At 40.9% G+C, this 13,805-nt stretch overlaps 1 protein-coding gene across 5 annotated transcripts in view; it reads right to left on the reverse strand.

The window, feature by feature from the left end:
* HPS5 (HPS5 biogenesis of lysosomal organelles complex 2 subunit 2) overlaps nucleotides 1-13,805 on the reverse strand; it is a 46,886-nt gene that overhangs the window by 22,568 nt on the left and 10,513 nt on the right. For all 5 annotated transcript variants that reach the window (XM_045808647.2, XM_045808646.2, XM_045808649.2 and 2 more), the window contains exons 3-8: nucleotides 10,321-10,431; nucleotides 10,088-10,152; nucleotides 9,215-9,407; nucleotides 7,717-7,850; nucleotides 3,885-4,097; nucleotides 3,521-3,592 (exon numbers count right to left, since the gene is read on the reverse strand). In XM_045808647.2, coding sequence (XP_045664603.2) covers nucleotides 3,521-3,592; nucleotides 3,885-4,097; nucleotides 7,717-7,850; nucleotides 9,215-9,407; nucleotides 10,088-10,152; nucleotides 10,321-10,431 — 788 coding nt within the window. The remainder of the gene's footprint in view (nucleotides 1-3,520; nucleotides 3,593-3,884; nucleotides 4,098-7,716; nucleotides 7,851-9,214; nucleotides 9,408-10,087; nucleotides 10,153-10,320; nucleotides 10,432-13,805) is intronic.

Here is a 13,805-nt window from a genome sequence, read left to right on the forward strand (position 1 = left end):
ACAAAAACAAAAACCCCTGAAACTCAGAGAGATGAAATCATATGCCCAAGGATAGTCTGGCTCTAAAACCTGGACTTTTTTTCTCTACACCTCACAGAACCTACTTCTTCCCTGTTTACCCTCACTGACCCACCCACTATTACCCAGAATCCTGGCTATTCCACATAACTGCGTTTTCATAAAGTCATAGATTTCTTAAGTGCCAAACCAAATAACCCTTCCTTATTTCCTTTCTTCTTGCTGCTCAAGCAGGGGCCAACCCTGGATTGTTCCTTCCTTCCTGAATCTCACCTCCCCAGACTCTGGGACACTGCACTTTCCTGGGCCACCTTTTTCAGTCCTCTGGTACTCTCCATCTCTGCTCATCTCTTTCCATACTCCTTTGCTTATATTTACTCATATACTCTCTCGAGGCTGCTACTATTTCTCATACACCAATGGGTCATCTCTGCTTCTTCCCCTCAGTCAGGGCATCCCAGCTTATAATGCTTTCACTCTAGCCACCTCCCAAGGATCACAGAAGTGCTACTCTCCTCTGGAATCTTCTGAAAGCCCACGGCAACTGCTCTTCCTCCTGCACTCATCCTATTTCCTGTCAACCTTGTTCATACGGCACTTAGTCATGTACTGCACTGTTGGAACTCTTTTTATTATCGTTAAACTTTTTGTAGAAACACCACATCTCTCCAACAAATTATAATCTTAAGAACCAGGACATTGGGGAGCCTGGGTGGCTCAGTTGGTTCAGCATCCGACTCTTGATTTCCGCTCAGGTTGTGATCTCAGGGTCACGAGATGGAGCCTGACAGGGAGTCTGCTTGAGATTCTTTCTCCCTCTCCCTCTGCCCCTCCTCCCAACGTGTGCACATATGTGCACTCTCTCTAATAAATAAATAAATTAGAAAAAAAAAAAAAAAAAGAACAGGGACCTTTTTTTTTTATTTATACCCCCAAGAGTACTAAAAATGGTACTACGTGGCTACAAAACACTAGGAGTGATGTTTAACAGGAACTGGGTCCTCACACAAATATTAAACATTTTGCCAATATAAGACCAGGTCACTGTCCCTATGGGAAAATAATCTTTGACACAAAGATGGAAGAAATGGTCAGAATGCTAATCCAAAGGAAGAAAAACTGGAAGGCTACCTTCAGGAGCCAAAGAAGAAAAAAATAAGAAGCCAGAGGATCCCAGAGTAGAGATACAAGATCATGATTTTAACTAAACTTGATACTCAGCTTCGAAAGATTCCTTAGGAAATCTTAGGAGGGGGGTTTACAGAAGAGCTGATACTTTTTATTTATATATCCCTCGTCCCCTTGTCCTTTCATTGATAATAAACAGACTAGGACACAACCTAAGAGCACTGCTTTAAAAGTCAAGGAAGGGAAAGTGATACTGTTTACCAAAAAAACCCCAAAGTATATAAATTTGCTTCCTTTGGGATTTGTGCGTGTAACAGTAAAGGTTACCATAGGACACAAGTGTAAACAAACAGAAACAAAAAGCCCTCCTACTCATGTATTAAAAAAAAAAAAAAATCATTGAATTCTTTAACTGAGCTATTACCTGAGAGCCTTCTGTGTGCCTAACACCGAGCCCACAGCAAAGGAGCTGACAATCTGGTGCTGGGATGGGTATTCATGGTACAGCGCAATAGGGGTGGTGACGGAGGAATGAACAAGGTGTGACAGTAGTGCCTGGGAGTAGGTGTCGAACCACTAATCCTGCCGGGGGAGTCAGCACGGGCTTCCAAGTGGCACTAATTATTACTTAAGCTGCGGAGTAGGCAGGGCCACCTCATCAAGGGCTTTGTACGCTACGGCAGAAACTTAGCAGGAGCTTTAAATAACTCAACTCAAAGGACTAACTCTACCAGAACCAAGCGGACTGGGGCCTTGCCATGGGAAAACATACTCTTGGGGAAAGGGCTTCCTCACAAATCACACCACAGTCAGCAAGTGTCTATCATGTGCCAGACACTATGCCAAGCGCGGAGAATATAATGAACAAACAAACACAAAGCTCTTACAGAACTCACTGTCTAAGAGAGTAAGACAGGCATAAATGTGGTATGAATATGTAATTATGAATTAGAATAAGTGCCATAAAGGAAGAGTTTGTAATATGCTTTACCTAATTACGAGCAAATAGTCACCTTTTCTCAGTAATTTACAGGGTGAATTATGAATATGTTAAATTGTCTACAATTTAATTTTAAATGCATCAGTGTAGACAGTGTGACAGATGCATACATTAGGGGCAATTATTTAACATTTCAAGAGTTGTTCTTTTTTTTTAAATCACATTCTAAGAGCAGTTAGTTAGACTTTGATGAAAGAACCCAATCAGACTATCCTAAAACAACCTCTAAATAACATTCTCTGAATCCGCATTAGAGATCTTATGCATTAGCCTAAGGGATATTAGAAATAATATCCACTGATAAAATGAGTTTAAGATACACAGATTGGCTGGAAACCATACACTGGCAGTCCCACACTTGCAGAACAAGGTGTAAATCGTCACACCCAGCCTTTAGTGGCACTCTGTGCTGCCACCGAATAGTGGACTTTTGCACCTAATCCAACTGGAAGGCTAGCTGAACCCCGATGTTAGAATATGGCTGAATGTGGGGTGCTTGGGTGGCTCAGTCGGTTAAGATCTGCTTTCAGCTCGGGTCATGATCTCGGGGGCCCTGGGATCGAGCCCCATATCCAGCTCTCTGCTCAGCGTGGAGTCTGCTTCTCCCTCTCACTCTCCCTCTGTGCTCCCCCCCCCACCTCAAACAGATAAACAGAATCTTAAAAAAAAATGTTAGAATATGGCTGAATGTGCCTCAACCAGATCTTTCATGCAAGATACTTGTCAGAGCACCTAAAGGATACAGAGCTGAAAGTTTACCAAGCTTACAAGAAAAACTTCTACAATTAGGTTTGTGCCTACCTGCTAAGAAACATACATATGTGTGGCTGACTTCAGTCTGAGACTTGCTTTCATTGTAACCCACACCAGGTAGGGGAAATTATGAAAGAAAGAGTACCGACAGTTCTTAGCTCTAATTATCAGAAGTTTCCTGACAATTATAGACTGTCCAACTGGTTGAGGTTAATTTGAAACCAAAAAAAGCAGTATATTTCTATGCTCTTTTTATTTTTCTTAGAACACTTCATGTAACATAGGCACTTCCTAATTTTCCAAAAACAATTTAGTACAAAAACCTTTTAAAAAGCTAACTGCTGGGGCACCTGGGTGGCTCAGTCGGTTACGTGTCTGCCTTTGGCTCAGGTCATGATCCTGGGGTCCTGGGACTGAGCCCCACATCAGATTCCCTGCTCAATGAGGAGTCTGCTTCTCCCTCTGCCTCTCTCCCTAGCTTGTGCTCTTTCTCACTCACTTTCTCTCAATCTCTCAAATAAATAAATAAAATCTTAAAAAGAAAAAAAAGCTAACTGCCTGTGAACAAGAAGCAAAGAGAAAGAGTGTTTTTTTTCCGAATGATCAAAAAGAGAAACTTACCTAACACGCAAGACTCTGGGGAAAGACAAAGACTGCGAGGATCCAACTGTATGATCATACTGAGGATCGGATCTAGGAAGTAAGCAGTCTGTTAACGATTGAATCACAACATAAAAGAATGCTGTTCTCTACACAGGAAAAGTCTTGCTGCATCTAACTCATCTGCCTTTATTCAATCTACTTTAATCATACCAAAGATAAGTGGGTAAGGACTTTTTGGTTTCTCTAAATCTTTAATAAAAATGCTACTTCACCCTTAGAAGGCATAATAAAATCTTTAACTCATCTCGAGTATCAGAGATTTCAACCCAACTCCTGCATGTAAATTCCTCAAACAGCCCCTACCAGCCATACGAATCCTTACCTTGCAGTAATCACAGGGAGGGGTGGCGACGAGAGGAGTTTCTTAAACTGATGTGTACTTATAACTTCCCCATCGAAGTTCACTTCCCACATCCTTGAGCCAGGGCGGGCACAATATATTAGGGGTTGCTGGCCCGTGGGACATCTTCCGGGGAAGAAACAAGCTCCGTATTCTCCGTCTCTTTCCTTGCTTCCAATTCTCCAAAATTTTTCTCTAATCCCCAAAAAGGAAAAAAAAAAAGCATGTTTACTAATAAAAAAAAGTCGAAAACAATGGCGCTGCAAAGCCACATGGCCATGATAACCACACCCACAATGTCCTCTCTATATTCATATTAGTAGTATGCTGGAAAGAACAGCAGCTTGGAAAGTTCAAAACAGGGTTCTAGCTTTGATTTGCCAATAACTATTTCTGTAACAGGAAGCAAACCACTTCACCTTAGTACTCAGTTTACTATCCACAGAATAGGGTAGGGGCTCACAATTCGTGTGAAGGCCCCTTTAAAATCTACAAAAGGAGTGCTAGCGAACCATTTCAGACATCCTTAAATCCTACTGAAAAGTTATTTTAAAAATCCATCCCAAATCACCTTGTGAAAGGTGGACCCCCCATGGAAGCTACTAAGCTCTCTCCAACCCTGTCTTCTGGCCACTCCCCCACTACGAACACCCAGTAAACGCTCACTCTTTCCTCAATATGCCAAGCCCTTCTGAAACTCTGCAACTTTGAACATTCTGCTCCCTTATGATTACATGAACTAAATCGACAGAAGAGCTCAGTACACTGCCTGGGAACATGGAAGGTGACGACGCGAAGATGTCTCTTCCTAAAACCCGCCTTGCTTACTCCTCAGGACTTCATCATTCTTCTGCTGAGACAATTCCTTGATGCCCATAAGCTGGATTACATGCTTCCAGGGCATGTACCGCATTATACACGGCAACTGTGTCTATCAGAACAATAGATAATGACTTTCTTTAGGACAAAAGCCATTTTTTACTCCTCTTTAGCTGAATTCCCAGTCACAGCCTCTGGCCTACAGAAAGCACTAACCACACGTTGTAGTGTTCCACATACTCAAACTCTTCTATTAAAGAATGACCTAATATGCCCTCTAGTGTGAACTTACAAGGTGACCTGAGATATAATTCAATAAATATCCCTGTACTTATTTGTTACACGAGTAAAATGTAACCTCATAGTACCTTTAGTACTACAAACTGTAAGAACGGTACGTACCATGAGAACGTGGAGGTGAAAGTGCCTCGAAATGCATACAGAGCAATCTAAGAAGTTACGGATTTATTACTTATGTTCCTTATTTGGGAAATAAAATCTATTTCTTGCTTACTTTATATCCTCTATGGCGCTTAATACAGTGCTAAGGGTCCAGAAAAGTGCAATAAATGTTTGCTGAGTGAATACAGGGAACTCGTTCTTACTCATATGCTCATTAACCCTGCTTTCTACATTTTCAAACAATATTTAGCAGGCACAAGGCTAAGTATTTCATATATGTTATCTTAGTTAATTCTTAAAACTATCTCTACATTCTGGATGGAGAAACCAGCATTTAGCAAGGTTTAAAAAGTGGCAGAGCCAGAATTTGAAATGATATTGTCAGGCTCCATTAGTCAATGTTCTCTTCCCTATACCATAGTTCTTTGTTTCTATTTTTTCTATTCCTTTCTGAGATCCACCTTGCTCATCAACAATACTAACAGAAAGTAGCCAGTGGCCGTTGGAGAAGAAAATTCGTATCTATCACTTAAATAGTAATAAGAGCCCCCATTTAAAAAAAAAAAAAAGGCTGGGGCGCCTGGATGGCTCAGTCGGTTAAGCATCCGACTCTTGATCTCAGGGTCATGAGTTCAAGCCCTGCATTGGGCTTCATGCTGGGTGTGTAGCCTACTTAAAAAAAAAAAAAGAAAGAAAAATGCTGTTTGTTGGGAGGGAATATAGGTTGAAACAAACAAGAAATTTCAAACATAAATGTATTTTTAAACTTATTGTACTATCCATGTTCCCCCAAACTGAATCCCAGTTAAAAGGAAATGAGCATTTCTTTAACATGTTATACTAGCAGCAGAATCTATGTTATTCTCATAACCAACTCTAGCCACATCCCTGTGAATGGGAAAATGATGTTTAGCAACTCCATTGCACAGAAGGAAAAATAAACCCCTGCTTATTCAGCTGTTTATGTTAAAAAGTCCATCATATACAGCTTTATAAGTTGGGTCCCTTGGTAAACTTGAAAATCTACAGACGAAGAATAGTTAGGAACTTGGTGAAGCTAATAAATATTTTACCAAAATCTCCAATGTGGAGTTAATGGCCAAAGGTCTAACGTCAAAGGATGTTTGGGGGGGAACTGTGAGGTAAGAGCAGCGGCAGAGAATTGAGACAGAAAGGTTCTAGTCTTGCCTGCCTCTTCCCAGCAGTGTGATGTCAGGCATGCTCTATCACTCGGGATGCCCAGGCTTTCTGATCTGAGAATGAAAGGGTGACAGCAGATGATCTCCAATTCTCCAAGTCTAACTTCATCACTGACCTATAGTCTGAGACAAGTCAGAATCAAGTATATCCTCCTTCCCACTAATCCCATGTAAACTGACCATGCGCATCTCAAAGCCTTGCCTTTCTGCTGTCCACCTAGGTTCTCTTACATCAGACACCTGCCACCTGCTACATCTGGCCTCCTTTCCATGTGCCTTTCCTATCCAAGAAAATAAATACAAAGCATACCTTCTCCCCAAGCTTCCCTCTACCATCCCTGACTCCACATACATTCCTTCAAACCTTCTATAAAAATCTCCTGCTTTCTAGAATAGCAGTCTTCTAATTGAGATACATGAACTCCTGGAAATACATAAAGACTTTCCAAGCCTGGATAGCTCTAAGGAGATCAATTTTCAAACCCTGATACTCTATATGCACACTTTCTTAAAATGACCTAAGAACTCAATTAATGTGACATTTAAGGCTGTCACTCTCACTATGGTGCCCAATTTACCAACTTGATGTTCCCCAACTCCACTACTTAAGCCAGGCTGGCAGGTTTTAAAATACGCCTAATTCTTTCTGACTTTTCCCCAAGAGGCTATTCCTTCCTGCTAGAATGTCCCTTCCTTCCCCTCTTACTCCAAATTTAGCCTACCAAAAATCATCATCAAAATTATTGAAGCTGCCTGGTGGGTTCATGGGGGTTCAATATACAATTCTCTTTTAAGTATGCTCAAAATGTTCCCGAATAAATATTCAAAAGGGTGGCTGGTCCCAAAGAATATTGTAGTGGGAAAAAAGAATCAGGAGTGAAAATTTCCTGCAGTGAGAATGGCTGAGGAACCTCGGCAAGTTATTTCGTATTTTGTTCTGGTGTTTCACAGCTACCTCTAATACACTCCTTCGTCAGTCACTGAACCTTTGGCTCCACCCTTGAGATTTCGGTAAAATATCTGTCAGCTTCACGAAGTTCTTAATTATTCTTCCCCCGATTTTACCCATTAGTAAAATTCTATTAAACACACAACGAATCCAAACAACAAATTCAATCAAGGAAGACTTCCTGATTCCCCATACTGAAACAGGCCTTCGTTGGGCCTTCCCTCATGGCACTTGGACCATACTTCACGGAGCTAACTGAACATCTGTCTTAGTCACCCGATGGACTGTCTCAGTCTCCTGTCTTATTCTCTAATATCAGCTTGCACACAGCTGGTTCCTCATAAACATCTGTATTACTCAACGGAGGGGTTTGGGCTAGCTGACTTCTAAGTTCTGAGAGTTCTAGAATTCTGCATAACCTGTGACTCATGGGTGGTCAGTATACCTCTCAGTGTCGCACAAGAAGGATCGAGTAAGTGAAGATATAAGTAGTCTTCCGTCCAAATAATCTAACTGCACAACGCTGGAGTCAACTGTTGTTATTGTCTGAACAGGAAACATCACAAAGGCAGCAGCTGCCTAAAAGAGACATGAATGGAGAGAAGACTCATCTTTACATACCCATATAATCTCCTTCTCTTTACCTTTTAAGTGAAAATAACTGGAGAGCAAAATAAAAATTTTAAATGGGCCAAAATTTAATTTGCCTATTAGGATATCAAAGTTTCACTCATTTAAAAGCTGGGAACTACTCTGTTACGTAACTACAGAAGACAACTCTTAAGGCTCTGTTTCTGGTTATCTAATCTTAGAAGCTGGAATGACAAAGGTAAGGCAAGTTTTCCGACACGTGCCAGAACTTTGTCACACAGAAAACAGTACCTCTCCCTTTGGAAAAGACAAATTAGGGCTACACCACCTGTAAGGTTCCAAATGTTTTTGGAATCAAAAATACGTTAGGAATCAAGCGGTAACTTTGATGGGTTACCATGGCCAAATCAGAAGAATATTCTGAGGTGTTAATTAAAATAAAATAATTTAGCCAATGGTAGTTAGTTTTCTTATTTCCTTCAAAGATCCTACATGGAAATAAGCCGAGCTCCCCACTATAACAATTTTGGAGAAGAGGGACAGTAAGAATTTGGTCTGCTCTTCCTTAATGAGAGACTGGAGCATTCTGTTAGGGTAACGTGAAACTTAACCCCTTCTACTCCAACAACTGTAGCAGGAAGCCTGGGACCCAGGCGGCTGAGCACAATCCAGGAGGTACCTTTAAGATTCAATTTACAGTAAGTTACATCCATTCTGAGAAAAAATATACCTAGACTCCTGAATTTCTTCTAAACAGGGAGCAGGAGAATAGGGACCTAGACAACTGATACCATTTCTATGTCTCCCATTTTGTTCACACAACTAATAAAGAGGCATCTTATCGGGGCGCCTGGGTAGCTCAGTCAGTTAAGCATCCAACTGTTGGTTTCAGCTCAGGTCATGATCTCATGGGTCCTGGGATCAAGCCCTGCATCCGGCTCTGTGCTCAGGGAGGAGTCTGTTTGAAAGATTCACTCCCTCTGTCCCTGCCCCCATTCTTTCACACTCTCTTTCTCTAAGAAAAAAAAAAAAAAAAGAAGCACCTTATCTTTATTAATAGCCTAGTATTAATGCTTAATTTAAGTGAGCCACACAGGTGAATTACAGAGTACTGTAATAGACAATGTCCAAATTATTGACGTTAGCTCACAAAAGCACCCTGCAACAGTATCAAGCTAAGCCAGGCTACTATATGTACTACACACAAACAAGTCTCCTCAAAATTAATAGACTGGGCTCTAGATCAGTCCCCCAAGAAATACAGTAGATAAAACTGTGTCCTTCAACTGAAATTCTGTAACGCAATATCTTACATCTCGCCCACATACACAAAGAACTGGACTGATTCTTACCTTTGTTTGTTTAGAAGTGTTAAGTTTGATGGCAGAAACCTTCCCCATATGATCACCTACAAAAACTCTAAGAATAGCTGTGTCCCAACAGAGAGCTGTAACTTTTCCGCCTTTGTGCTCTGAAGACACATAAATGCGTTCTGGTTTCCCACGACGCTCCTGATTTAATTCCCAAACAACTACAAGACCTTGACTGCAAGAAAATGAGTCACAGAAGCAGATTTTTGGCAATGGTGAAAAAGGCGCACATTTAGTTCTTTGTATCACAGTATCAAGTATATTAAATATACATGCAAACTCCTATTCTTCAAAAAAGAGGAAGTAGAAAGTCAAGGTACGAATTGCCTTGCTTTAGTCCACCCAATCCAGTACAAGAGAACTTAGATGCTCTAAATTATCTCTGTTACTTTTCTCTTTTAAGGCCAGTGAAATGTTGTTGCCTCATACTGACATTTTCCATAAACCACAGTGACCAACTGTCTGTCCTGGTTTGCCAGGAACTAAGAGATTTCCTTAGGACATGAGACTTTCAGTGCTAAAACTGGGACAGTCATAGGCAAACCAGGATGGTTGGCCACCCTAACAAACACACAACTACATTTGTCAATTTAAACTGTATTTAGAGAGGCACCTGGGTGGCTCGGTCAGTTAAGTGTCTGACTCTTGATTTTGGCTCAGGTCATGATCTCAGGGTCATAGATGGAGCCACTGCATGGCACTGGGCTCCACGCTCAGCAGACAGCCTGCTTAGGATTCTTTCTCTCCCTCTCCCTTTGTCCCTCCCCCTGCTGGCATGAGCACTCACCCTCAAAAAAATAAAGTAAAATAAAACGTAGTTAGGGAAGATCAGATAATTTTAAAGCAGTTTCTCACCTGGTAGCTACAGCAACATAATCGTCATCATGTAAACAACAGGCCACCTGAGAAATTGCACCTTCCTATATAACACAAAGGAAAAATATTAGGCTTCTCAAAAATGTTAATTTTCTACTTTTAAATTTCAAGATTTACATTCTTCTTTTACTCCAAATGATTATTCACAATGGAGAAACTGGAATTTATGAAAGATATTCCAAATGGTATGACAGGACTACTCTTTATCTTACCCTGTGTGAAAGAAAAAGCCTGTGCTTCCAGCCCTCCTTCTGAATGAGATTGAGTCCTCCTCCTGAACTGCCCAAAGCCAACCATTTCCGAGACACAGCTATGCTCGTGCACTACAAACATGTAAACAGACAAGTGAGAGATCGTCATAGTCACATAACCAAATTAACTGCTGGAAATAAACACGAAGGATCTGTGTAGCAGGTTCCTCCCCCACCCTACTCCCTGCCCAGGCGGACACCACATAATGGCACTCACCCTTTCATTCTAGTATAGTGAAACACACAGAACATTTTGGTTTTAAATGTTTAATTGAATCTCAAAATGACTGAATAGGCTCAACTGTACATATGAGTAATTTTCTCTTACCAAATTCCAGTTATTAGACCATTTATCTTTTGCATAATTTGGCGACGTTATTCCAATGTTGACCACAAAAAACGAAAAATCAAGTAAGTCTCCAGGGGATAAAGCAAACGCTTTAACAACATTTACTCACTTGAATCATTTCTAGTCTACATAATTAGCACACAAACTACCCACAGCTTTTAGAACAAGTAGGACTGTGGAGGACACAGATGTAGGTCAATTGTGTCTTCCCCAACCCTCAGCTTGCTGATTCCTTTCCTTATCCACCAGAGAAAACAGTGGCCCTCCTGTGCCCAATAATACCCTGTGGCAAAATTTGTTGCTTGGCTGATGAACAGATACTCCTAACCCTCTCAACCTTCTTTTCCACCACAGAAGCTGGAAAATCTAAATATTCATTTACCCAGTTTGTCTTTTCTTTTTTTAAAGATTTTATTTATTTATTTATTTATTTATTTATTTATTTGAGAGAAAGAGAGCACAAGCAGGGGGAGCAGCAGGCAGAGGGAGAGGGAGAAGCAGGCTCCCCGCTGAGCAGGGCGCCTGACGTGGGGCTCGATCCCAGGACCCTGAGAGATCACAACCCCAGCCAAAGCGAGATGCTTAACCCACTGAGCCACCCAGGTGCCCCATTACCCAATTTCTCTTGAAGCGAGGGGGATCTATGTGACAAAAATCCAACTAATAATAAGTCTGCTAGGGTTTCTTAGAAAGGTTTACCTTACTAGGTAAAAGAAGAGTCTGAGGGGTGCCTGGATGGCACAGCGGTTAAGCGTCTGCCTTCGGCTCAGGGCGTGATCCCGGCGTTATGGGATCGAGCCCCACCATCAGGCTCCTCCGCTATGAGCCTGCTTCTTCCTCTCCCACTCCCCCTGCTTGTGTTCCCTCTCTCACTGGCTGTCTCTTTCTGTGTAATAAATAAATCTTAAAAAAAAAAAAAAAAGGGAAGAAGAAGAGTCTGAAGAAAAGAAAGACTTTGGGAAACAATAGATAATGATACAATAATAGCAGAAGACTTGAACGCCCCATTCACATCAATGGACAAATCATCCAAACAGAAAATCAACAAGAAAACAGTGGCTTTGAGTTAGAATGGCAAAAATAGACAAGGCAAGAAACAACAATTGTTGGAGAGGATGTGGAGAAAGGGGATCCCTCCTACATTGTTGGTGGGAATGCAAGTTGGTACAGCCACTCTGGAAAACAGTGTGGAGGTCCCTTAAAAAGTTAAAAATTGAGCTACCCTATGATCCAGCCATTGCACTACTGGGTATTTACCCCAAAGATACAGACGTAGTGAAGAGAAGGGCCATATGCGCCCCAATGTTCATAGCAGCAATGTCCACAATAGCTAAATCGTGGAAGGAGCCGAGATGCCCTTCAACAGATGACTGGATTAAGAAGTTGTGGTCCATATATACGATGGAATATTACTCAGCTATCAGAAAGAACGAGTTCTCAACATTTGCTACAACATGGACGGCACTGGAGGAGATAATGCTAAGTGAAATAAGTCAAGCAGAGAAAGACAACTATCATATGATTTCTCTCATCTATGGAACATAAGAACTAGGATGATCAGTAGGGAAAGAAAGGGATAAAGAAAGGGGGGGTAATCAGAAGGGGGAATGAAACATGAGAGACTATGGACTATGAGAAACAAACTGAGGACTTCAGAGGGGAGGGGGGTGGGGGAATGGGATAGACCGGTGATGGGTAGTAAAGAGGGCACGTATTGCATGGTGCACTGGGTGTTATACAGAACTAATGAATCATTGAGCCTTACATTGGAAACCGGGGATGTACTGTATGGTGACTAACATAATATAATAAAAATCATTAAAAAGAAAAAAAAAAAAAAAAAAAAAAAAAAAAAAAAAAAGAAAACAGTGGCTTTGAATGACACGCCACACCAGATGAATTTAACAGACATATTCAGAACATTCCATCCTAAAACGGCAGAATACACACTCTTTCAAGGGCACATGGAACTGTATCCAGAACAGATCACACATTAGGCCGCAAACAAGTCTCAACAAATCAAAACAAAACTGAAGTCCTACCATGCACCTTTGCTGACCACAACGCTATGAAGCTAGAAATCAACCACAAGAAAAAATTGGGGAAGAATACAAATAAGTGGAGATTAAATAATATGCTACTAAACAATGAATGGATCAACCAAGAAATCAAACAAGAAATAAAATAATCACATGGAAACAAAGGAAAATGAAAACAACGGTCCAAAATCTTTGGGTTGCAGCAATAGTTCTAAGAGGGAAGTTTATAGCAATACAGGCCTACATCAAGCAGCAAGAAAAATCTCAAACAACCTAACCTCACACCTAAAAGAGCTAGAAAAAGAAGGATAAAACCCAAACCAAGAAAAAGGAAGTATGAAATAATAAAGATTAGAGCAGAAAAAAATGATATAGAAACTAAAAAAATACAACAGATCAGGGAAATCGGGAGCTAGTTCTCTGAAAAGATCAACAAAATTGATAAACTTGTAGCCAGACTCAATTTAAATTAAAAAAAAAAAACGGAGAGAGAAAACCCAAATAAACAAAATCACTATGAACGAGGAGAAATAACAACCAATGCCACAGAAATAAAATTGTAACAGAATATTATGAAAACCTATATGCCAACAAACTGGACAACTTAAAAGAAATGGCTACGTTCCTAGAGATATAATCTCCCAAAACTAAAGCAGGAGGAAATAGAAAATTTGAACCGACCAATTACCAGCAATAAAATTGAATCAGTAATCAAAAAACTCCCAACAAACAAAAATCCAGGACCAGATGGCTTCACAGGAGAATTCTATGAATTTAAAGAAGAGTTACTACTAGGGCACCTGGGTGGTTCAGTAGTCGGTTGAGCATCCGACTCTTGGTTGGTTTTTTTTTGTTTTTTTAATTAAAGATCTTTGTTTACTTATTTATTTGTCAGAGATACAGAGAGAGAGAGGAGCACGCACACGCACAGGCAAGAGGAGCAGCAGGCAGAGGGAGCAGCAGGCTCCCCACTGAGCAAGGAGCCTGATGAGGAACTCGATCCCAGGACCCTGAGTCGAAGGCAGACACGTTTAACCAACTGAGCTACCCAGGTGTCC

The sequence above is a fragment of the Ursus americanus genome, chromosome 24 (genome assembly GCF_024610735.1).
Source record: "Ursus americanus isolate L20-20 chromosome 24, mUrsAme1.1.p, whole genome shotgun sequence".
In the NCBI taxonomy this organism is placed as follows: domain Eukaryota; kingdom Metazoa; phylum Chordata; class Mammalia; order Carnivora; family Ursidae; genus Ursus; species Ursus americanus.